A 26,202-nucleotide genomic window follows, 5' to 3' on the forward strand; every position below is an offset into this window, starting at 1 on the left:
AGATGAGGTGAGCATGTAAGCATGCCACAGAACACTTGCTTAAAGCCTACCTGTATATGTAGACCAGCAGCCGAGTGAGGAGGGAGGACACCACGTCACATCTATGCTGGAGAAATTGTGGCCTCCCAGGAACTCTATTCCACATATGGTGGGAATGCCTGGCTATTAAAAATGATTAGACCCAAACTCTTTGTCTCCTTCAATCAGTCATATCTATGACATCTATGTCAACCTCACTGGAACTTTTATTTGGTCTGGCAATTCCTACTTGACCCAAGCAATTAAAAACCCTGGCAACCCTCATCGTTATCGCTGCATGACTAGCAATAGCCAGGAAATTAAAATATCCAGTGACCGCCACTCCAAGATCTGTCCACAATCTTAAACAACCATCTCAAAATGGAATTCTTCTCCAAAGCCAAACTCTCTACCAAGAAATTCTACAAGGACTGGGAACCCTGGCTCAAAGACCCAAGTAGCATACATTTGGACTGTTGAACTCAAGAACCAGTCCCCATCCTTTAAATGTTGGCTTCTTTCTTTAATTTCACCACCACTGTTTTACTTCTCATAATACCAAACAAAGGGACTAATCTTTGAGAGCAGCTAACCCACTGGTTTTGACCATAATTTGAGTGTAGAATAAACTTTAAGAGGAAGTAAGCTGCCTGCAAACTTTTACCTATAGGTAAGCCACTAAAAAGGCTTACCTATAGGTATTGACAATATCTCCTAAACATGCACAGTTTAGGAGATATTTCCAGTGCATGCAGCCAATGACATCAATAGCGCATGCGCTCTGAAGGAATGGTCCACAGGTGCTGTTCCTTCTGTGGCATGAGCGGCAGCTCCCACGTGCATGTGCAGGAGTGACATTATCACAGCGCCGGAGCCCCCGAACCTGTAAAACTCTGGGAAAGATGTTAGCCATGACAGCGGTGTGTGGGGACTGATGCAACAGCTTAGTATTAAGGTAAGTATTTCATAAAGAGCTAGTATGTGATGCACACTAGCTAATTCTGCCTTTGTCTTGCAGGTTATTTTTTTGGGGGGGGGGGGGGATTTCTTTCAGAGGTTTCCAACCTCTTTAAGTATAAGAAACATATAGTTATTCTTCAGTTTGTTTCTCTTAAATAATTACCACATATACCATCTGTTAACAAACACGCATGTACAATTTGTGATATATGAATGTTTGCTGTCTGAGTATTATGAGCTGTACACCTAGATTTGATTTGAGAATGTATCTTTTCTATTTATCTCCTTACTTTTAAGAAAATTAATAAAGATTTTTTTTTTTTTTTTTTTTAGTTCAATCTTATTTTATTGAAAGAAACAAAGAAGGAAATGTATTCCACATAGATAACATCAATAACAGTAATAGGTAATGAGTGACAATAAATCAAGTGTATACGAAGGATACATAATGTATTGTAGCACTAACCCCCGAAGGAGCTGCTGGTTAGATTGGGCTTATCATTACCTTCTTTTTCCTCACTTCACGTCTAGGGGTGTCCCGTGGTAGATCGCCCAGTAACTTGAGACTGACGACTGATCCACTTAGAGGGATTTTATTAGCAAAAATGTAGACAATGAACAGCCTCTTTTCTTGGGATCAGAGGGCTGGAAAGGAAGTTCAGGTACTCTTAGACCCTGTACACACGGTCGGACATTCTGCCAACCAAATTCGTCGGATTTTGTCCGTCGGATTTTGCCCGTTGGATCTTGTCCGAAACTGTTGCATACACACGGTCGGACTAAGTTGTCGAAAAATCCGATCATTCTGAACGTGATGACGTAATTTCGTTACGATGGGACTAGTAGCCAATAGCTTTGATGTAGGAATTTGATCTGAGCATGCGTGGCACTTGGTCTGATCAAAATTCTCTACACATAATCGGAGTATGTCCGATCAAACCGATCAAAAACATGTTGGAAAATTGAGTCCGACGGAGATTCGGACGGAATCAGTCCGATGCATACCACACACAGTCGGATTATCTGACGACACGGTCAGATAAGACGCATTCCGACGGATTCTCCGACTGTGTGTACAAGGCTTTAGCGTCAAAGTCAATATTGAAGAACTTGCTTACTTTGACTGCATCCAGAGTAGGGATGAGCTTCGTGTTCGAGTCGAACGTACGTTCGACTCGAACATTGGCTGTTCGTCCGTTCGGCGAATTCCGAACGTTTTGGCCGTTCGCGTCAAAGTTCGAGTGACGCGCGCGCGGACCACAATGCACTGCGTTGGCGCAGTGCATTGCTGCCCGATGATTGGCCAAGCATGCACTGTGACCCCGCATGCTTGGCCAATCGCAGCGCCGGCAGCGAGGAGAGCCATGATTGGCCACAGGCATCCTGCCTGTGGCCAATCATAGCTCAGGCTGTGTAGTGCACGCCCCACACTATATAAGGCCACCTTTAAGGCGGCCTCCTGTAGTGTGTTACTTTGCATCTGAAGCAGTGGGTGTTCTGTGTACCTTCAACACAGTACACACCAATCGTTTTTGGCTGATTTCCTATCTTGCTGCTGTGTAGTGGTTGTTGTCTGTGCCCTGACTGCAGTATACACCACTATATTCACCTCACCTATATAGCTAGTGATCTAGCTTTAACCACTTAACAACTGCCCATTGCCGATTAACGGCTTCAGGGCGGTTGTTTAACTCAGAGAGGCCGTTAATTAACGGCCTCCCAGAATTCTGCTCTCGCGTGCCCCGAGGTGTGCGCACTCGAGAGCATCCGTGACCGCCGGGTCCATAGGACCCGGCGCATCACGGTAAACGGCCGCTCATAGCGGCCGTTTACCACGTGATTGCTCCGTCAAATGACGGAGTGATCACTTGGAAACAAACCGGCGTCATGTTATGACGCCTGTTCCTCCCTCCCCTTTCTGTACCGATCGGTACAGCGGAGGGGAAAGAGATCGGTGTCAGCAGCGATGTGGGCTGCATCTGCAGTGCCCACATCGCTGCTCACCGAATTTAACCCCTCAATTCCCTGCCAATACTCTGCAATACCAGTGCATACTCTGCAGTACCCTGCCATTACTCTGCAGTACCCCGCCATTACTCTGCAGTACCCCGCCATTACTCTGCAGTGCAGTACCCCGCCATTACTCTGCAGTGCAGTACCCCGCCATTACTCTGCAGTGCAGTACCCTGCCATTACTCTGCAGTGCAGTACCCTGCCATTACTCTGCAGTACCCTGCCATTACTCTGCAGTACCCCGCCATTACTCTGCAGTGCAGTACCCCGCCATTACTCTGCAGTGCAGTACCCTGCCATTACTCTGCAGTGCAGTACCCTGCCATTACTCTGCAGTACCCCGCCATTACTCTGCAGTACCCCGCCATTACTCTGCAGTGCAGTACCCCGCCATTACTCTGCAGTGCAGCACCCTGCCATTACTCTGCAGTACCCCGCCATTACTCTGCAGTGCAGTACCCCGCCATTACTCTGGAGTGCAGTACCCTGCCATTACTCTGCAGTACCCCCCATTACTCTGCAGTAACCCCCATTACTCTGCAGTACCCCCCAATACTCTGCAGTGCCCGCCATTACTCTGCAGTACCCCCAATACTCTGCAGTACCCTGCTATTACTCTGTAGTACCCCGCCAATACCCCGCCAATACTCTGTAATACCCTGCCATAAATTGCCATACCCAGCCATACTCAGAGATACCCAGCCATACTCGGTGATACCCTGAAATACCCAGCCATAGACACCCCCCACCCCTCACCGCCCTCCGGTGCTTCTACCAACTCGCCAGTACGATCAAAGCCAGAATCTTTTTTTTATTTTTTATTTCAGGCTTCCCAGCCTAGAGGTGAGATGTGGGGTCATATTGACCTCCCAGATTTCACTGTAAAGAGGACCTGTCACCCCATATTCCTATTACAAGGGATGTTTACATTTCTTGTAATAGGAATAAAAGTGATCAAAAATATATTTTTGGGAAAAAAAATGTCAAACTAAAATAAATAAAGTAAAATGAACAATAAAAAAATAAAATAAAAATTAAAGCGCCCATGTCCCCATGTGCTCGCATGTGCCACACATGTGAGGTATCGCCGAGAATGTTAGCGCGAGAGCAATAATTCTAGTCCTAGACCTCCTCTGCAACTCAAAACATGTAACCAGTAAAAAAATATTTAAAGCGTCGCCTATGGGGATTTTTTAAGTAGCGACGTTTGGCGCCATTCCACGGGCATGTGCAATTTTGAAGAGTGACATGTTTGATATCTATTTACTCAGCATAACTTCATCTTTCACTTTATGCAAACAAGTGGTTAATAATAGAGCTTGCAGTCAGTAGTGTTAGGAGATAGTGCGTGCTGTCTGCGTGCTGTCTGCGTGCTCTGTACCCAGTACATACCGCTATAATATAGGGCAGGCCCCTACTTTCAAACATCCAACTTACAAACATCTCCTACTTGCAAACGCAAGGAGACAGCAGCAAGTGAGATGAAAAAAGATGGACGACAAAACAAATTATACAGGGGTGATAACCCTTCCCTATGTTTTCCAAAAAGCTTAAAGATAGTTTTTTTGACTGGAGCTACACTTTAAAAATGTACCGGTTGAAAATGACAAACAGATTCAACTTAACACAACAAACCTACACAGTCCCTGTCTTGTTTGCACCGCCTGTATACTGCTGTTCTGAGTATATAGGGCCTGGGGGCCACACACATTTCCTTTTTTTAATATGGGTACGGGGTTCCCCTTAATATGCGTACAAGACCCAAATAGGCTGGTAATGGGCAGGGAGGGCTACCCATGCCATGTTTCTCAATGATTTTCAACCATATTGCAGGAACCAGATATAACATTAAAACCGCAAGCAGTTTTAAATGGTGTTATTTCCGTTTAATGTCATTTTGTGCAGGGACTGTTCTAAACACGGGAAACACGTGGCACTTCACAGGCATACTACAGACACCCCGCAGGCACCATATTTAAAGGAATATTTCACTTTTTTTTTTCACTTTAATCGTCATTAAAATCAGTGCTCCCGCCAAAACGGTAGTTTTTAAAACTTTTTTTTGCAGTGACCCATGTCCCCTGAGGCAGGAGGCAGGTCGCCAAACCCTTTTTAGGACACTATCTTGCATATTAGCCGTTAAAATTAGCACTTTCCAATTCGAACGTTCGAGTCCCATAGACTTCAATGGGGTTCTAACGTTCGTACCGAACGCGGGGGTCGTTCGCAAGTTCTGGTGCGAACCGAACCGGGGGGTGTTCGGCTCATCCCTAATCCAGAGAATAGGCATTCACAACTGGAAGTTCACTCAGGTTGGATAGTCCCTCTCTCACAAGGCCTAGCAGCCAACAAGGTGCTTAACTTGAACACGTCTCTGCCACAGACGCTGTTGTAGAACATTAAGGATGAGCCGAACACCCCCCCGGTTCGGTTCGCACCAGAACCTGCGAACAGACCTAAACTTTGTGTGAACTTTAGAACCCTATTAAAGTCTATGGGATTCGAACGTTCAAAAGTGCTAATTTTAAAGGCTAATATGCAAGTTATTGTCATAAAAAGTGTTGGGGACCTGGGTCCTGCCCCAGGGGACATGTATCAATGCAACAGAAAGTTTTAAAAACTGACATTTTTTTTGGGAGCAGTGATTTTAATAATGCTTAAAGTGAAACAATAAAAGTGTAATATTCCTTTAAATTTTGTACCTGGGGGGTGTGTATAGTATGCCTGTGAAGGGGTGCATGTTTCCCATGCTTAGAACTGTCCCTGCACAAGGTGTCATTTCTGCAGGAAAAAAAGTCATTTAAAATCACTCGCGGCTATAAAAAATTGTCGGCTCCCCGTAATACAAAGAACAGTCATTGAAAGTCATTTATATAAAAAAAAAAGCGCGGGGTTCCCCCCAAATTCAATTACCAGGCCCTTCAGGTCTGGTATGGATATTAGGGGAACCTGTGTCAAATTTAAAAAAAATTGAGGTGGGGTTCCCCCCAAATATCCATGCCAGACCCTTCAGGTCTGGTATGGATTTTAAGGGGAACTCCATGCCAAATTAATAAAAAATGGCGTGGAGTTCCCCCTAAAAATCCATACCAGACCCTTTATCCGAGCACACAACCTGGCAGGCTGCAGGAAAAGTGGGGGGGGGATGAGAGAGCGCCCCCCCCCCTCCTGAACCGTACCAGGCCACCCAGGTCCCCAAACACTTTTTATGACAATAATTTGCATATAAGCCTTTAAAATTAGCACTTTAGATTTTCTCATAGACTGAACAGGGTGTTCAGCGGCTTTTTAAATTTGCCGCTAACACCCCTAATTGTTCGCTGTTCAGTAAACAGGCAATGTTCGAATCGAACATGAGTTCGACTCAAACTCGAAGCTCATCCCTATAGAACATACAAGAATAAGTCTCTGCCACAGACGTTGTACAACACGTAGGAAAACTAAACTTGTGTGATACCTAGATCTTTCAGCCAGCTTGGCGATATCCATGAGACCGGATTCTCTAGAGTACTTCAGCTCCTCCAGGCTCTTGCTAAGAAACGAACCCATACGTGGCCTTCTTCTGAAGAGTCCTCCCCTGGGTAGCGTGAAGTTACTGGGTCTCTCCTAAAACCGGAGATGGCACCCAAACACCCCAGAATCCTCCTTTAGTTTCCTCGCTTCGGGCTAGCAAGATCGGGTGGATCTGCACCCCAGGCCATAGCCTTCCTGGGGGCTGGTCAGGAGGACCAGGACCATGTAGTCAGCAGCACATCCTTCTTGACCAGAGCCCCGAACCACGTGATGTCCACATCTTAAATACCCTCTCCCAGAAAGCACAGCAAGAGCACCACTCCCACTGGGCGGGCTCTGAGAGAGAGTAAGTTAAGCACCCAACCAGACCATAGCTCCATGCCTGCCATTAGAGACAGTGCCCCCTGTGGCCAGGCTGAACATCTCATAGTCCAGTCAGACTGATGCTGAGGTCTGAATTTAGACAATTGTACCCAAACCAAACTGCAGTTCAGGTGTAAACACATAGCGCAGGCTCTTCAATAGCCAGCGCTACAGTAGTATTGTACGAAGTACGTTGTGTGTGTTGATAAGGAGAAAAAAAAAACATTATTTTGAATAAGATGTTGAGACATAACAAGGATAATTAAAGGGCCCTCTCCCTAAACGGAAGGGGATTACATGTAAACCTCATGTGTTACTACAATCAAACTTATTCCAAAAACCTGTTATTTTGTAAAGGATTTGCCTGTGAGGGCCGTATTTTGCATCTGGATTCTGAGGAGTACATTTACACAAAGAGAAGAAGGATTTAGGGGAAAGTAGGGAAAGCAGAAAAGTTAGGAACAGGGGCCGCTCCAACATGGTCATGAAGTGGTGCTGTCTAGATTGCCCTCTGCCCAGGAGATGAAGTCCGATGAGTAGCAGAACATGGGCCAAGAAGTCCAAGTAAGAGAGAACTGATCATCTTTATTAGATTCCTCAGCCAACAGACGTTCAAGGTCTCTAATTCGGTCCACCTCAATAGCCCACTCCCCCAGGGAAGGTACAGTCCTCGACTTCCAATACCGTGGAATCACTATTCTGGCTGCAGCTAAGAAGTGACATAATACATCTTTTTTAATGGACTTGAAAGTGCACGGGAGCATGGATAAGAGAGTTATCTCGGGTGTAGGAGAGAGCGCAGTCGCCATCAGTTTGCAGTATAGTAGGAAGATCCGTTGCCAGAATTTCTGTATGGGGGAGGGGGGGCATTCCCACCAAATGTGGAACATAGTGCCCCTGGAGCTTAGACATCGCCAACAAGTATCCGGCGTTGTTGAGTTGAAGTGATGTATAATCGAAGGGCATCTATTCCACCTAGTCACTAGTTTAAATCCCTTTTTTGAGTTTTAGTGGCTAAAGAGAGTTTGTGCATTAGAATAAAGCATTTTTGCCCGTCAATGGGGGAGATAGAGTGTTGGAAATCTTTTTCCCAAGCCTTTGTGTAGTGTGGGAGATCAGGGTGAAAAGCATTCAGCAAGAGGGAATAAAGCTGCGATACCATGTGCGTTGGAGGTTTGGTTTGGTTAAGCATACCCTCAAATCCTGTCAGTTCAGCTAGAATATCTGATATTGATGAGAAGGTTCGGATATAGGAAGTCAGTTGTTTCTTTTTTTTTTTTTTATTCTTTATTTATATCCAATTTTTTTTTCATAACAAAATAGATACATGTATGAAAAGGAGAGGGAACATATTCATACAAATACAATATATACAACACCAAAAGAAAAAAGATTGTTAGTTTAAACCTACTCCATTGTAAACTTAAAATACCTCTCTACTCTCCCCCTCACCCCCCCCCCCCCCCTGCCCACCCCGCCCTTACCTTGTAGGATCGCTAGTGAGTTACCTCTTAGTGACCGTTATTTCTGACCGGGTAATATTTTCTTCTGAGGTTTATTGTGTAATTTCCTCCACATATCTCCAGGACAATTTAAATTCTTCCCACGATGCCCATTTGTTTGAGCCTCCCTCTTCTGCTATTGAGTCGACGTCCCCTTCGTTATAATTTTCTATTTTTTGTATTTCATTTATACGGAAAATCCAATCCGATATTTTAGGGCTCTCATTTTCTCTCCATTTTTTTGGGATTACATTTTTGGCGGTGTCTAGCAGGATTGGAATTAATGAGGTTTTATATTGCTTTATGGGTTCGTCTGTCCCATGAAATAGGACAGTCCACGGGTCTTCTCTTATTTCCTTTTTTGTTACAACTTTAATTATCTCTAAGATTTTTCTCCAGTAAGTTTTAATAATGGGGCAGTCCCACCAAATGTGGGCCATGGTCCCAGTTTTTTTACACCCACGCCAGCAATCCGCAGATTGCTCTAGTCCCAATTTGGCCATTTTATCGGGTGTCGCATACCACCTTGCAAGGCACTTGTAGTTCGTTTCTATCAATTTATTATCTACTATCCCCGAGTGAATTAGTTTAAAAATCTTATTACGAGTTTGTGTGCTACATTGTGACCCCAGCTCTAATTCCCACTTTTGGAAGTATGGCGGGTCCTCCAATTCGTCCCCCTCAGAAAGAATCTTATATAAAAGCGTAATATTTTTTTTTGATTTTTCTCTCCGACATAGACGCTCCAGGGGTCTCAGTTCCTCTTCACTACGAATTGGCTGAGGTAGATTTGAAATGAAGTGGCTAAGTTGGAGGAACCGCCACCTATCCATTTTCATGAGATCTGTGTCCAAACTAAGTGCTTGAAATGAAGCTATTTTACCATTGACTAATATATCTTTTAATTGTGCGGTGTCTTTCCTAATCCAATTACCCCCCACCTCCTGTTTGCCCGGTGTGAAAAAATCATTATCTTTAAGAAAAATCAAAGGTGAATTGTACCCCCACTTGTTTTGTGAATGTGTTCGATCCCAAATCTTTAAAGCTAAACGTGTTATCTCGTGAGCATGAGGTCCAATGGACCTAAACTGTGGAGGGTTCCATATCGTGCGACCTAAAAGTGCTTGACTCATTGTGTTCTCTACACTCACCCACCTCTTTTTATTTGCCTCTTTCGCCCATTCAACTACTCGAAACAGAACCACTGCATTGTAGTATCTTTTTAGATCCGGGACAGACAGTCCCCCTTGTCTTTTTCCCCTGCATAACACCCCCATGGCAATTCTCGGTTTTTTGTGTTGCCAAATATACTTCGAAATTAAATTTTTCATTAATCTAAAATAAGCCGAAGAGAGCGGAATGGGCAGCATTTGAAACTTGTATATAATCTTCGGGATTAGTATCATTTTAACTGCATTGATACGCCCTAACCAAGAGAGGGAGCATGTTGAAATTTTTTTTATTTCTCTTTTGATTTCATCAAGTAAGGGGATATAATTCTTCGTGAATATTTTCCTAATGGTGTTCGACAGATAGATTCCCAAGTATTTGATCTCCTTGCACCATGGGAAACGGAATTCTGTCCTAAGGTTCTCCTCTTCCTGGGTGCTGATGTTAACATTCAAAACTTCGGACTTGCTGAGGTTTATTTTCAAATTCGATATTTTGCCGAATTTTTCCAACACCCTCAGCAAGTTCGGGATCGTGATCCTAGGTTTAGTAATGAAGAATAACACGTCATCCGCATAAGCGGCTAATTTATGTTCATCCCCTCCCAACTTGATCCCCGTTATATCCTGATTTTTTCGGATATAGGTCAGTAACGGCTCCAGAGATAGTGCAAATAGGAGTGGAGACAGTGGGCACCCCTGTCTGGTGCCGTTACCCATTTGAAATTGAGAGGAGGATTCTCCATTAATTTTAACAGAGGCCTGTGGGTGGTTATAGAGGACCTGGATCCATTGGATCATTCTCGAGCCTATACCCATAACTTCCAACGTTTCTATCATAAGTCCCCAGTCTACCCTGTCGAATGCTTTTTCTGCATCAATAGACAGGAATAGAGCTGGGGACCCACTATTTTTTAGGGCCTGGAGGAGGAGTAAAGCCCTCACCCCATTGTCCCTTCCTTCTCTCTCGGGAATAAATCCAACCTGATCTGGGTGCACTAGATCGCTCATCTTGTTCTTCAGCCTGGCTGCCAGTATTTTGGCGAATAATTTTGTGTCCGCATTCAATAATGCTATTGGCCTATAGCTTGCGCAAAGTGAATGATCCTTCCCTTCCTTCGGAATTACCGTAATTGAGGCCCGTAAAGCTTCAGTATTCATATCGTATTGTGTATCGAGCCCGTTCATATAGTGACATAATCTTGGGACTAAGATTTCCTTAAATTTTTTATAGTAGATAATCGTGAACCCGTCAGGCCCGGGACTTTTGCCCAATTCCGTCTCCTTTAGTGCTCTATAGATTTCCTCCTCGGTGATAGGACTGTCTATACTGTTTCTTTCACTCTCTTGTAATTGGGGTAGGTTAGTATCATGCAAAAATTCTTTAGTAATTTCCTTATCCCCTTTGCCACACCTCCCTTTTTGGCCAACATTATATAGGGCACTGTAGTATTGTCTAAATACCTCCGCGATTTCCTTAGTGGTATGGACCATCTTCCCGTTCTTATCCTGAATTTTATCAATAAAATTGGTCTCCCTCCTCCCTTTTAGTAGTCTCGCTAAGTATTTGCCAGTTTTATTTTTCCCATAGTGTCTCTCTCTAATTCTCCCTTCCAGTGACCTCCTTGCTTCCTGGTCCAGAAGGTCTTTAAGTTCCTCCCTTTTATTAATCAAAAGGTGAAAAAGTTCCGGCTGTTGGACCTTTTGTTTTTTGTGCTCTTGTTCTAATCTATGGACTTCTTTAATCAGGTACTCCCTTCTCTGCAATTTAGCTTTTTTTTTATTTGTGCCAATGGAGATGAGGATACCCCTAATATATGCTTTATGTCCTTCCCATAGGGAGGCACCCGAGATATCCCCTGTATCGTTCGTCGAGAAGTAGAATTCTAATTCTTTCCGGATTATCTCGATGGTATCGTTGTCCTGAACAAGATTTTCATTTAATCGCCAAGTAAAGGGTTGTCTGTATAGTCCTGGTATCCTCAGCTTCATTGTCACAGGAGAGTGATCAGAGAGGGAGGCTATTCCTATCCCTGTCTCTACGACGTCCTCTAACAGCCTGTGTTCTACCAATATGTAATCCAATCTGGAGTACTTCCCGTGCACTGGGGAATAGAAAGAGAAGTCCTTCGTTTTCTCATGTTGTGTCCGCCAAGCGTCCACCATTTGATGTTGTTTCAGGCAATGTTTCAATATTTTCAGGGTCCTCTCATTCGTCCCCCTTGCGCGGGACGTACTGTCCATGGCGGAATCCATACAAAAATTAAAGTCCCCTGCTAGGATTACATCCCCAGATTTAAATTCTGCCAATCTTCGCAGGATCCGTTTCATATATCCTAGGGGGTTATTATTTGGACAATATACGTTAGCAAGAGTAAACATCCTGTTTCCTAGCTCACCCTTAAGGAACAGGTATCGGCCCTCAGGGTCAGTCAATCTATCGATCAGAGTAAATCGTGTATGTTTCTCGAATCCAATTGCCACCCCCTTAGCCCTCCTAATTGGGGAATCGCCGTAGAACCAGGTCGGGAAGTTGTCTGAATATAACTTAACATTCGAATCCAGGGAAAGATGGGTCTCCTGCAAGAATACTACTTCAGCTCTGCATTGATGTAATTCCATTAAGAGTTTGTACATTTTTGTTTAGGGCGTTTAATCCTCTTACATTGTAAGATATAAAGTTTACCTCAGTCATCCTGTACTGACTACTGGCACACTTAATCTATATTTATTTATCCAACCCAGGATTTTCATAACTCTTTCGGTCCCCCACACTACAAGGCGATTCTCCTCCCACTCCTCCCCCCGCCCCCCCCATCCCCTCACCCTCCCTCCTCCCCCGCCCCTGGCCCCCCCCATCCCTTCACCCACCCCCCTCCCCCACCCCTGGCCCTGTCCTGGCCTATACTTGACAATGGGTGGCGCTGCCCCCCTCTGTAAGTAATACCTTCCAGGGTGTGACTCCAACTGCGGGCTTCCACTTCAACACCCCCTGTTCCCCCACCCCTAGGGGGGGAGATACTCCATCTCCAGACAGGGAGTGGTGGAGCCCGGATCCGCCTCACCTATCCATCTTCCCTACCAACCCAACCCCGCACCCCTCCCCCAGATCCCCCCCCCCCCGCCCCCACCCCAAACAACCCACTCAGAATAAGGAAAAAAAACAAAAACGGCCAGAAACAGACAGAGAAACCAAAGGGCCCACGCGATAAGCACTGGGAACCCCCTCTTCCCCTCCTAATAAGCCCATTAATTTTCACGAGAGTCTCGGGGGAGCTTAAGGGGTGGAATTCCCAAGTTATTACAAAAGACCTCGATTTCTTCTGGGAACTTTAACTTGAAAGTCCTTCCCTCTCTCTGAACAATCAGAGCTGTTGGAAAACCCCAGCTGTATCTTATATTGACACTTCTCAGTTGTTCCAGTAAGGGTTTGAGTTGTCTTCTCCGAGCCAAGGTCCCTGCGGAAAGATCTGCAAAAATTTGTAGGGTTGTCCCTTCATATTGTAATGAGGGCAATCCTCTTAGTTTACTCCAAATCTTGGTTTTATCCTCGTAAAGATGAAATTTTACGATCACGTCTCGGGGTACCTCTACCCTCAGTCCTGGAGGTTTCCTTACTCTGTGGACACGGTCTATTTTTAATTCTTCGCCTTCCACTCTTCCTAGTAAAGGGTTAAATAGCTTCGTCATCTTTGCTCCGAGGTCTTCTCCTTGTTGTTCAGGTAAGGCTCTAATCCTCAGGTTCTGTCGTCTGCTCTGGTTTTCCTGTTCCTCCAGTCTGTATAAAATGTCCCTGTGAGCCTCTTGCATTTTTCTAGACTGCGCTTTTAAGTCTAGTAATTCCTGAGCCTGTTTGCCCATTAGATCCTCCGTTTCTTCTATTCTCCTTAACAGGTGACCCATATCCGCCCTAACGGTTAGGATCTCTGACTTAATTAAATTTTCCAGTTTCAGAAACATTTCTTGTATTTCACCTTTGGTAGGTATTTGGGAGATATCTGTCTGTTCTCTATTTTTACCCTCCAGGTCTGACTCTGTTTCTTCGCCAGAGGAGTCGCCTTGGGTCCCAGTTGCTTTTCCAGCCTCCTTCCTCCTCTCTCGCTTGCCCACTTGTTTTTTATCCAGGCCTGGACTTTTTTGGCTTGTCTCTTTAAGATATTTCTGGATCGAGCTTGTATTTAGGCTCTCTTTAGGGGCTTTAGAGTCATTGACTTTTGGGTTTCTACCCTTCATGTTGTCCCTCTTTGGCTTTCTCCTCCCCAGAGTTCCCTTTCGCTTGGAGACACCTTAGAAAAAAGGCTATAGGATTGCAAATAGCAAGCAAAAGATAAAGGGTGCAGGTAATAGTAAGACTAAATAGTCAAGTCCTTTCCTCTGAGCTAGCTATTGGCCTGTCTATGAGACAGCAAGCTCTTCCCAGGGAATCAGTCTATGGAGCTCTCGGGTCACGGTGTGCAAGGGGGAGATCTACTGCGCCCCTACTTAGGCAAGAGTATAGGCCAGGGTATCTCTTTTAACTGTCCATGTCTTTGAGCAGTAGAGGCCAAAAGGAGAACAAAAGAGGAAGATAATACCAGAACAGGCCACAAGGGGTCCCCTATTCTCCCTTTACACACAGGTGTATACTCCCCCAAAAGAAATAAGATTGAAAGTGTAATTTTCTAGTTCTGGGGGATTACCAGATGCTATATTTGGGGTCTTTGGGCCCTCCTGCTATAGGGGGATCCAAACGCGACTCTCAGATTTAGTCGTCTCCGGTTTCTCCACTCATTCAAAGCGGGGGCATATGATCTTGCCCGTGACTGCCTTATAAACTGATGTGGGCCCTTAAACTGGGCTGCCTTTAATTTAAATCAACTCAGGCCGGAGCAGCAGAAAAAACAAAAAAAAGTGCCCCACCAATCAAGATTGTATCAGAGATCAATACTGAACTTTTCAAGGCTTAAATAACATGTACAAGTTGCTATATATCATCAGTGTCCTGGGCGGTACTTTTCAGGGCATAGAGTAGCATGTGAATCTTAACATGTGTATTCAAAGTGCTGCTATTAAATGAGTTGCATTTGAATCCATCAGCTTGCTCCTTAGTTGCTCCTACTCAGTACTTAACTGGAAGATATGTAACAGTCCAGGAAAAAAACAAGACAGTTTGGAGCGGTCTGACCTGTTAGTAGTCTTCTGCGTGTATTGGCTCTTCAGCTCACAGGGACTGTACTCACTCTGCAGCATCTGGTGGAAGAGTATGGGGGGGGAGGTAGAGCCGAGGACTCCACTCGCTCCAGCGAGGTCCTCCGTGCCGTCTACCGGTGTCCCACCGGATCACGCTGGAAGTGCTCTCTGGTCCGGGCAAGCGGGCGTTCGAATGCGGGTGCTGGGGCCGGAGCGGGAATCATTTAGGAGCGCCGCGCTCTCTCCCTGCGCTTAGCTCCGGATGGTGCGGCGAATCCTCCTCCATCCCGTCGCGTGGAAGCCGCCGCTAGGCCCCTCCCCTCTCACGTACGCCACATGACGTCCACCTCAGCCCCCAGCGGAAGTCAGTTGTTTCTGAAGCCACTGCATAGGGTATCGAGAAAGCGATTCAGGGGGGGGGTATCAGATTTTAAAGTGGGGTCTGCTCAGAGAACCTGGGAAAGCCTCCTATGGTCTTCTTTTTGCCAAGGTCCAAAGCTTGTCACGTGTATAGCCGGTGGGAAGGCTGGAGTCCCAAATAGGGGGGTCATAGGCCACAAAGGATTTGGATCCTTTGACAAGTGAGGTCACAGAGGGGGTGTGAACCTACGATTTGCAGATGTGGTCCATGGGAGAGCTCAGAGTTCAATGGAGTTCATATGGCTTTCCAAGTGAACCAAGAGCTTGGTCATATGGTTATGGAACCAGTCCAGTATGCGAGTATTGCTGCCTTATGGTACAAAGAAGCATCCGGGGCTCCAGCTCCCCCTCTTGCTTTCAGAAGAGATAACGTTCTGTATCGAATTCTAGAACGGGCTGAAATCCAAATGAATTTAGAGAACAGCTGGCGCAATTTCCGAAAATAGGAGTTAGGTATGTATATAGGGATTGTCTGAAATGGGTACAAAAACCAGGGAAGGACATCCATTTTTAAAGTGTTCACCCTACCAAGCCAGGAGAGCCATTTGAACGTGTAAGTAGACAGATCGGCGTGAGTTCATAGAAGTAAGGGGGTAAAATTCTTGGAAAAGAGTTGGGATGCATCCTCCGGTATTTGAATACCAAGGTATCGGATGGAGGTGGAGCCCGTTTTAAAGGAAAAGGCAGTCAAGAGTCTGTGTAGGTCCGACTTTGACAGAGAAATATTGAGAATTTCCGATTTCTCTAGTTGCTGGATAGCAAGAGTGGATTACCACCGCTGGAATCTTTTTTACATTTTTTTTTATTTTTAATAAAGGACTTTTTCAACGGTGTGTGTGTCTTTTTTAACATTTCTTTTACACTTTTTTTTATCAATTGACTTTCAATGACTGTTCTCTGTATTACAGGGAGCCGACAATTCATTATAGCTGCGAGTGATTTTAAATGACTTTTTTTCCTGCAGAAACTTTGTGCAGGGACAGTTCTAAGCACGGGAAACATGCGCCCCTTTACAGGCATACTATACACACCCCCCAGGTATGAAATTTAAAGGAATATTACACTTTTATTGTTTCACTTTAAACATTATTAAAATCACTGCTCCCGAAAAAACGCCAGTTTTAAAAAAAATGATTGCATTGATACATGTCCCCTGGGGCAGAACCCAAGTCCCCAAACACTTTTTATGACAATAACTTGCATATTAGCCTTTAAAATTAGCACTTTAGATTTTGAACGTTCGAGTCCCATAGACTTTAATAGGGTTCTAAAGTTCACACGTTTAGATCTGTTCGCAGGTTCTGGTGTGAACCGAACCGGGGGTGTTCGGCTCATCCTTATTAAAGAGGAGCAGGTCTCTCTGTCCTTGCATGACAGGAGGTATCAAATCCTGAAAGAAGATCCAACCAGGGTTTTCCCGGTTCACAGCGCACTGGTGGACTCTATTAAGAAAGAGTGCATGGAACCGGAGAATTTTTTTTTTTTTCGCAAAAGTTTGAAGAGGAGATTGGGGGTGATTTATGAGATGCTCAAAATTAAAGAGTAGGGATGAGCTTCGAGCTTGAGTCAAATTCATGTTCGCCTCGAACATTGCCTGTTCGCTGGACAGTGAATAATTTGGGGTGTTCGCAGCAAATTCGAAAAGCCGCGGAACACCCTGTACAAGTCTATGGGAGAAATAAAGGACTGGCCATTAGTACTTTGAAGGTACAAGTTGCGGCCTTATCTGTGTTTCTAGAGCAACCCCTGCCGTCAGACCCATTTAATTCTGGCGTTAGCCAGAATTAAACCTGTTCCGTTTAAAATTTTACCAAAATGGGACCTGTCAATTGTACTACAGGGATGGATAAAATGGTCGCAGGAAGAAGAGCCCTCCTTAAAATGGGTCACGCTCAAAACAGCCACAAAATAGCCACAGCTAGGCGCATTAGCAAGCTTCAGGCACTTTCCATTAAAGAGCCTTTTTTGCAAATTTTTGAAGACAGGCTGGTGCTACGCACAGACCCAGGTTTTTTGCCCAAAGTAGTGCCAAAATGACATAGAACTCAGGAAATTGTTTTGCTTTCGTTCTGTGGGTCCCCCACCAATCCAAAGGAAATATAATTCCACCAACTGGATGTGAGAGCTAGTGTCTTACAGTATCTGGAGATGTCGAAAAGCATTAGGAAATCCAATGCACTATTTATTTTACATGCGGGTAAAAAAATTTGTGTCCCAAGCTTCAAAAACACAATTGAAAGATAGATTAAACAGTTTATTGTGGAAGCTTACAAAATTATGAAAATGCAATGCCCTTTGACTCACTCCCCACGGGCACTATCGGCCTCCTGGGCAGAGCAAGTTGGAGCGACAACAGAACAAATCTGTCGAGCAGAAACATTTCATGAAGCATTATAGATGGGACCTTATCTCAGAGCAAGACCAAGCGTTTGGGAGAAAAGTCCTCCAATCGGTAGTTGCCCCCCCCCCCCCAATCTGGTAAGTTCTCGTTGATCCTCTCTAGTGCTGTCCTGGACAGACGACTAGAGAAAACCAGAGTTAGACTTACCGGTAACTCTGTTTCTAGGAGTCGTCCAGGACAGCAGGGATTCCCTCCCTATATGCTTTTATAATGTTGGACAATGTTTTTATTGTTTCATAAGTTGTTCCAGGGAAGTTCTCGGTTAAAGATGAGGGGAGAAGGGACAGGAGACGCCCTTTAAAGGTTTGATGCTGTATTTCCTGCCTTCGGAGGTGGATCCTAATCTCTCTAGTGCTGTCCTGGACGACTCCTAGAACCAGAGTTACCGGCAAGTCTAACTCTGTTTTTTCTGTAGTTTACGTTAAAATTACTGACTTCCCCAAATCTCTGGAACTCCTGCAACACTGAGGGCAGGTATGAGTGTGGATGTGTCACAAATAGGAACAGGTCATCTGCAAATAGGGCAAGTTTGGTTTGAGTGGGCCCGACTGTTATTCTGTGCACAGAGGGATTGTTTCGCAGAGCAATAGCTAAATGTTCCACGGTGAGGACATACGGGAGGAGAGACAGAGGGCACCCTTGTCATGTCCCATTAGAGATAGAGATAGAGATAGAGAATGCCTGCGACAAAGAGCCATTCAGTCTTATCCTAGCAGATGGTGAGGAGTAGAGGGACATCCTTGAGATCATGTGGGCTCCCAGTCCTATTTTTTGTAAAGACAGCCGTAGGAATTGCCAATCTACTCGGTCGAATGCCTTCTCTGCATTGATTGTTAAGAGGCATAAAGGAATATAGTGGGTTCGGGCATAGTTGGATAAAATAAGGGTTTTCAGGGTGTTATCCCTTGCTTCTCAGCCACTCACAAATCCCACTTGATCTAAGTGGATCAAACTGGGCAACAATGGTTGCAATCTGTTGGCCAACACTTTAACGAAGATCTGCAAATCCACCCCGATCAAGGATATTGGCCTATAATTTGCACATAGTCGTGTCCTTCTCTGGTTTTGGGATAAGGGATATATGAGCCTCAAGTGTTTGTGGAGGGAACACTGAGCCCTCTGACACAGAGTTGAATACTTTAGTGAGGAAAGGAACAAGAAGGGGAGCAAATAGTTTATAAAACTTTGGAGTAAAGCTGTCTGGCCCTGGTCTCTTGCCAGTTGGTGTACTCGCAATGGCTTTCACAACTTCATCTGCTGTTATAGGTGTTTCAAGTTCGGTAACAGTGTCCTCATCCAAAGTGGGGAGCGCAGTGTCCATGATATAAGAGGACTTGTGCTCCTCTGTAGTAGAGGGGGAGCCTGACAACTGGGCCACAAGTATATTGTACAGGGATTGGTAAAAATCCCTGAACATCTGCACAATCTTAGAATGTGAGTAGATTGATTCTCCATGCAGTCCTTGGATATGGGAGATGAAAGTAGAAGATCCTTTTGGGTGCAGGGAGCGGGCCAGTAACATGCCACACTTGTCTTGGAATTTATACTGATGGAAAGCGAGCTTGTCCCCGAATGTATGTGCAGAGGTCTCATACAGACCTCTGAGATGTGATCGGGTGTTGGAAACCTTCATGAGCGATTTGACTGTTGGGGAACGCTTATGTTCAGTTTCCAGGTTTTGGAGCTATTTCAGCCACTATAACAGCTGAGCGTTCCTTTTTTAGACGAGATCCTAATTGACTAAAGGTTCCTCGTAATACTGCCTTCAGTGCCTCCCATTGGATGGGAAATGACATGGTATCTTGTGTGTGGTCCCCAAAAAAGTTAGAGATTGTTTCCGAGATATGTGTAATACAGTCCGAGTTAGCTAGCAACGAGTCATTCAAGCTCAAATGTCACTCCTTCACAGGTGTGGAGGGGAGCGAGAATGTCAAGTATATAGGGGAGTGGTCTGACCAGATCATAGAGCCTATTTCGCACTTAGGAGACCAGTCTAGAGAACTGTGGTCACTCAATAGATAGTCTATGCCACTATAGGTCTGATGTACCTGAGAAAAGTGTGTGTAGTTATGAGCCTTATGGTACAGTACCCTCCAAACACAAGGTGTAAGTCATATAATGTGCGTTTCAGAGCCCTTAATTTGGGGAATGAGATACGTGACCTTGAGGTGGAGGAGTCCAATGATGGCTCCAGGGGGGTATTAAAATCCCCACCCAGGATGAGCTTGCCCTCCATGAATTCAGATAGAATCTTCAGATACTGCAAAGCTGGTTGACATTTGGTAAGTAAATGTTAGCTATCATAAATTTAACTCTCCACAGCAAAAATTTCACAAAGACGTACCTTCCCTGAGGATCAGAGAGATGATCAAGCAATTTAATGGGGAGAGCTTTTTGAAAAGCTACAAATACTCCCCTAGATACTCCCTAAGCTGTCAGATTGGAAGGTAAAAAGTGAAGAAGGCACAGAAATAAAAACTCTAGTTTGTACACCTTTGAAATAATGGACAGATTCCTTTATCCACTGATCAGCAACTGCAGCCACTGAACGACATAAGTTTTCCAGTTTGTCTGTTTAACAGAAGCCGATCTAATAATCGGGTTATATTAAACAGGGACAGCCACATGATTGAAATTCAGCCAAGCCCTGCTGAACCAGACACATTTTAAACCATCTATGGCCAGCTTTAGGCTTTTTGTGGAGGGGGGGGGGGGGGGGGGAGTAGAATTATCTTTCCACCAGTGACTTCCTTGATGAATTTGTCAAGGGATTCCCTAAATAGATGTTCGCTCTCAAAAGGCATACGTAGACAATACTTTTTACAAGCAGGGCTAGCAGACTCAACAAAAACATATCATGCACATATGTTTAGAGAAAAGGAACATTCTAGAGATGTAGTGAATTCCATTCTCTACAGCATGCACACAGAGCAATAAGGCTGAGGGCATCAGCGTGGTCATCAAAGACAGGGTTGTGATCTCAATTTTTTTGTCTTGTCCAGTTAGTGATATCATAGTCTGGCAAATAAACAGGGTGGCAATTGCAGGCTGAAAGGCTGGACTTGCCAGGGCAATGAAGGCATTTAAAAGGATCAACAGAATCCTTAAAAGAGTAAATGTCCTCAATAGGAACTGTAAGGTGTTTATTGAGAACTGAAATGGCAGCATCCACTACCAGAACAGCTAATTGCATCTTCATCCTTTTAAAAAAAATATTTTTAAAAGTATAAAGCTCAGCAAAAAGCTTAGGAGGGGTATAAACTCTTTCACAATTGCACAACAAACAAAGTGCCTCTCAGTGACCATAGGAGATTGTTTTGGATGTGGAAAGTCAGGTGCTGCTAGACAAGGATTAATGTGCAACACATTAGTTAAAGTGTTTGTAAAGTTAGAATTTTTATTTTCTTTAACTAACATATCACACTTACTTGCTCTGTGCAATGGTTTTGCACAGAGCAGCCTGGATCCTCCTAGTCTTGGGTCCCCCACCAGCACGACGAATGGCATAGTAAGAAGCTGCTGACCATAGGGGCACTAGTGCATGCTCAATCCTGAGCCGGGCTGTTTACATCTATTCAGACACACAGCCCGGCTCAACCCCCCACTCTCTACTAACAGGTTTTGACTGACAGTAGCAGAAGCCAATGGCTCATTCTGTTCTCAGCCAGGCCTGTCAGAACCAGGAGAGGAGAGAGGAGCTGCTGCTTTTCCTCTGAAAAGGAGAGCATGAGGAAAACCGCCAATTTTTAAATTGCTAGCATTGAGAAACATTAAAAACAAAATGGCAGGGTTACCACAAAAAAGTTAATAACTCTCAAATCCTCTGTCTAAAAAAGCATAATGTTCTGCGCAGTGCAGATTGTGTTATTAAATGTCAGGCACCACTGTCAGCATACTGGAAAACTTTGCTTTAGCTTATCTATGATGCTATGCATATTAGAGGTCCAAGCTTTTCACATCATGGTGGACTTACCCTCAAAGGGGTCTTTAGGATCTGGGAATCAGAGAAATGGACCACAGCCCTAAGCCTGTATAGCACCCTGTGGCTAACTGCACATGTTGCATTACATGCCAAGGTGACTGCCTAATGCAGGATCCAGTGCCTGAAGCAATCATTAAAGGCTGGCCCCACATAATGACATGATGGGCCCGGGTTAGGCCCCCAAGGTACATTTCAAGTGGAACCAATTTGGAAACTGCTAAACAGCCCAGGGAAATAAGCAGTCAAATCCAAAGACTATAACTAAATGGTGTAAAAAGAAAATATCTTCAGAAGAGGAGAGGTCCATCACATATGGCCCCTAGCAAAAAACTCAGTGGGCAGGGTTATATTAGTGTGGTCTAGAGTAGAGGTGTCAAACTCAATTTAATTGCGAGCTGCATAAGCAGTATGGTGTGCAGTGTTATGTACAGAGTGCAGTGTTCAGGAGTGTGTTATGTACAGAGTGCCAGGTTCAGAGCTGCTCTGTGTACAGAGTACAGAGTTCAAAAGTGCTCAGTATACAGAGTGTAAAGTTCAGGGGTGTGCTGTGTACAGAATGTGCTATGCATAGTGGACAACACCAACCACCCTTTAAAGCTTTGTTGCATCTCTAGTCATTCCTACCTCTCCTTATATAGGTGTCTCTAGTACTGCCCTGTATAGGTGGCTCTCTCTACCACCCGAGTACTTGGCTCTGTCATACCTCCCAGGGTAGGAGGTGCTGCCTTGCAGGGAGATCGTTCTCACATTCAGGAAAGCTGTCCCTTCCATGCCCCTCTGTGAGGGATCTGTTACATCCAGAAGCCTCTGAAAACAAAGCTCTGTGTTTACAATTTTTCTGTAATTGGTTGAAGGTATCCTGCATATAACCCATGGTCTATGAATACAAGTCCTATGTCCTGCACTGTATAATTAAGATTACACTGTAATGGGTGTCAAACAGGGTAACATTCCAATACATTTTGCCCCTTTCTCTTTTTCAGATTACCATTGTTGATGGCAAAAAGCAGCCCTTGGCTAATGTCTCTGTTGGGCTGCAACTACTTGATCATAACAATGACATTAAAACGTTGATGACAGTAAAGACCAGCGAAGATAGGTTGACTCATTTTGCACTCAATACAGATACTTGGGAAGATAATGTAGTATTAAAGGCTCTGGTCAGGAAGGAGGTAAAATCTTCTGGGGCTGAAGTGGAATCTGAGGAAGATTTTGAAGAATTTCTGAAATCAGATGCCCTATTGTGGATCAGCCCCTTCTACTCTGAGAGCAACAGCCTATTGAAAGTGGAAACTATAACAGACACTCTGCCATGCGATTCTGATCAGCTGGTGAAAGTAAATTATCACATCAATAAAGATCAACTGGATTCAAAAATAGACCACATCTCATTCTTCTACATGGTGAGTTTAATTTTTGTTGCAAATAAAAAAAAACTAATGAAAACTAATGAAAAACTAAAATATGTGCCATGTAAATATACTGCGGCAGGGCCACCACTCTGCCCCAGATCATGTACATGTACGTGATCTGGCATTTCCAGGAAGGGAGCCTATTAATATAGTGACAGTGTATAGTATTGGCACTGATCACTATATAAATTTCATTGGTGTTGTCAGTGTCGGTTCCCACCCAGTGTCATTGTCTGCCGCACTATCACAGTCCCACTATAAATCGGTGATTACCACAATTAGTAAATTAGTAGCATACAATATATATATATATATATATATATATATATATCTATATTAAATACAAATTCCAGTATGTACCACAATTAGTAGTATACAATATATATATATATATATATATATATATATATGTATATAAAATAAAAATGCCAGTATGTACACCATCACTTGTAGATGCTATAACTTTCATGTAAACCAATCAATATACACACATTGTTTTTTTTTGACAGACATGTAGCAGAATTAGTGAACAAGTGTAAAACTCTGCGCCAAAATAGTGAAACAAAAATATATTAATAAGCTGCTCCCCTGATTGTACACAATGGTCAATGAAAGTAAATTAATAGGGGGCGCTAGTGGTTTGATGTGATAGTTTTCTTCTACTAATATGCCATTAGCTAAATCACCAATGATAAAAAAATTTAAATAACCAATTGAGATACTAAAATAATTGGTGGATGTGAAATTAGAACTTTACAAAAACATAAGTAGTGACCCACATAGTGAAAACAGTGGTAATATAAAAAGTCCCAAAAAAATACAACAGTATTTTTTTTACAATTTTACAATTGAACAGCAGAGAAAGACGATCTTCTCAATGAGTGTAGAATCTTCTACTGTATGTACAAAGTGAATAATCCTTCACCAAGTGATCAATGCACCATAGAGTGATAGGCGAATAATCTGCTTACCAAATACCCATGACTCCTTTAACTAAAAAGAGAGTCATACGCACTTGTGCAGGGATGTGCCTGCACACATGTGGAAGCCGGATGTCAATAGGCAACAATTAGTTCTTCCCCGGATGGTTAAACATGGGACATGGAAAGAACAATGGAGACTTCCATAGTGTAATACAGTTTAATAAAGTTAAAACCAATAAAAACAAAAACAAATGGCCACTTACATTGGTCTGTTACTGCCCGGCACTGGGGCTGCTCGCTTGTCTAAGTATGGATCTCAGCGTGTAAGCTGTCCGCCACCTCTGTGGTCGGCGTGCATTCCACCTTACGAAAACAGCAACCAAAGGGCCAGCAATGGGAGAAGATCACGTGACCAGGTACCACTACCGACGTATGTTTTGTATTGAATGTCTTCAGGGAAGCATACCTTGGTGACTAGGAGACAGCTATTCATAGTACATGTAGCAGAATACATTTTGGTTTTTCTAATTTTTTATTGGATATATTTTATAGCAGAATGTTAAATCTTGTTTATATAATGAAAAAAAAAAGTGATCAAATACCACCAAAAAAGTTTTATTTGTGTTAAAAAATAAACCTTATGTAGCACAGTGTCAAATAGCAAAAAATACCCTTGTCATGAAGGGGGTAAAACCTTCCGGAGCTTAAGTGGTTAAAGTAGTAATAAACCCAAAAACAAAAATGCAATACATTTTAGCCTACCAATACTTACATGTGCTGGCTGGATTGTTTCCTATTTCAGGTCTTTTTCCTAACCTTTACACCTGGTGATGAGGCCAGTAACACACGTATGCTTATGCTGTCTCCACTCCACTGGTCACTAGGTGCGGTGCTAAATTCCCCTACTGCCTGGGCTCCCCCCACCCTGCAGTGCTGCTGGTTTCCCTCCTCTTCTCTCCTCTCCTCTCCCCAGGGCCCCAGCTGCTACAGGGAATGTTCCAGGATGGAGAGCGGTGGAAGGGGCTAATAAATATGTAATTTACCAGCCCCTTCCTTTTCTAAAGCAACACAGTGAACACGCTCGCTCACTGTGTCCATTCATAACTGAAGCACAGTAAACTGTGTTTACTATGCTTCAGTTTATGAATGAACAGGAAGCCACTCAGCATAGAGCACTTCTCATTCATTCACTTCCCCGTGCAGCTGATGCTGCAGAGAAAGGCATGTGTGTTTGAGCTTTGGGGTGCACACCCTAATGCAATAGGCTGTGCACATTTATGGGGGACACCCTTGGACAGCAGCACAAATATAGATGGACTTGACTAACAAATTTTAAGCCTAAATTTCAGCTAACATTTTTTAAGCAGTTATTTCAACAGTTTGCAACAGGTTTTTTTTTTTTTTTTTCCTTTTGGGAAACACATAAATTAATAAAAGTTGACCATTGTAAGCACCTATGTCAGAGTTAAAGTGTTTGTTACTCCAACATTTCATATTCTTGATATGTGGCTACTGTACCATGTACTTGTATGATAAAATATCCTGTTCTCTTTGTATTGCTTCCTTTGTGTGAAATCCCTGGTTTTCCTGCCAGTCCCTCTGCTTTCCTAATAAAAACAGACCACTCTAAGCAGGAGAGCACACTGTGGTCAGTTCTCTAGCTGTGCTGGGAACTCACTGGGGAGCTCAGTGTGATACTGCTTCTCCTCCCCCAGCAAAAAGGGAAAAAAATTATTTCTATTTTTTTTTTTATATTTATACAAAAATGTTATGCTTTTCATTTATTTTTTAAATGGATTGGAATGTTTTACAAGGTGATTGTTTACAATCACTTTAAATGGTTTGTCTCGGCACTGTAACTGCGACTTTTGATGAAAAGCCTGGTATGGAATTAAAATGTAAATTTGATAAAAACTGCAAGCAGGCAGGCTCTTTATTGCAGAAGGGGCGTGCAATAAAACTGAAAATTGTATCACATACTTACCGTAATTTTCCTTTCCTGACGCCAAACCATGGCAGCATACTATTGATAGGCTCCGCCTCTCTTCCACTCCCTCAGGACCAGTGCATAGCATAAATTAAAGGCCTAGTTAGGCCAAACCCCATTCATTGCAATTGGCTACATACCGAAATGTACAAGGGTGGGTTGGTGTGCTGCCATGGTTTGGCGTCAGGAAAGGAAAAATACGGTAAGTATTTGATACAATTTTCAGTTTTCCTGACACCACCATGGCAGCATACTAGTGATAAATCACTAGCTGTCAGGGTGGGTCAAATCTATTTTTAATTAGAATGGGACACTAATGTCAAGACCCCCGGATCTACTCCGTACCACTTTAAAAGGTATCCTGGGGTGA

General features: G+C 43.8%; 1 protein-coding gene across 3 annotated transcripts in view; it reads left to right on the forward strand.

The window, feature by feature from the left end:
* The window catches only part of LOC143930661 (alpha-2-macroglobulin-like), a 268,790-nt gene that overhangs the window by 69,176 nt on the left and 173,412 nt on the right, over positions 1-26,202 (forward strand). For all 3 annotated transcript variants that reach the window (XM_077455159.1, XM_077455160.1, XM_077455161.1), the window contains one exon: positions 22,494-22,913. In XM_077455159.1, coding sequence (XP_077311285.1) covers positions 22,494-22,913 — 420 coding nt within the window. The remainder of the gene's footprint in view (positions 1-22,493; positions 22,914-26,202) is intronic.

Source organism: Lithobates pipiens, unplaced genomic scaffold, assembly GCF_037356315.1.
Source record: "Lithobates pipiens isolate NorthernLeopardFrog02 unplaced genomic scaffold, aLitPip1_a1.2 Scaffold_25, whole genome shotgun sequence".
NCBI classification, from domain to species: Eukaryota; Metazoa; Chordata; class Amphibia; order Anura; family Ranidae; genus Lithobates; species Lithobates pipiens.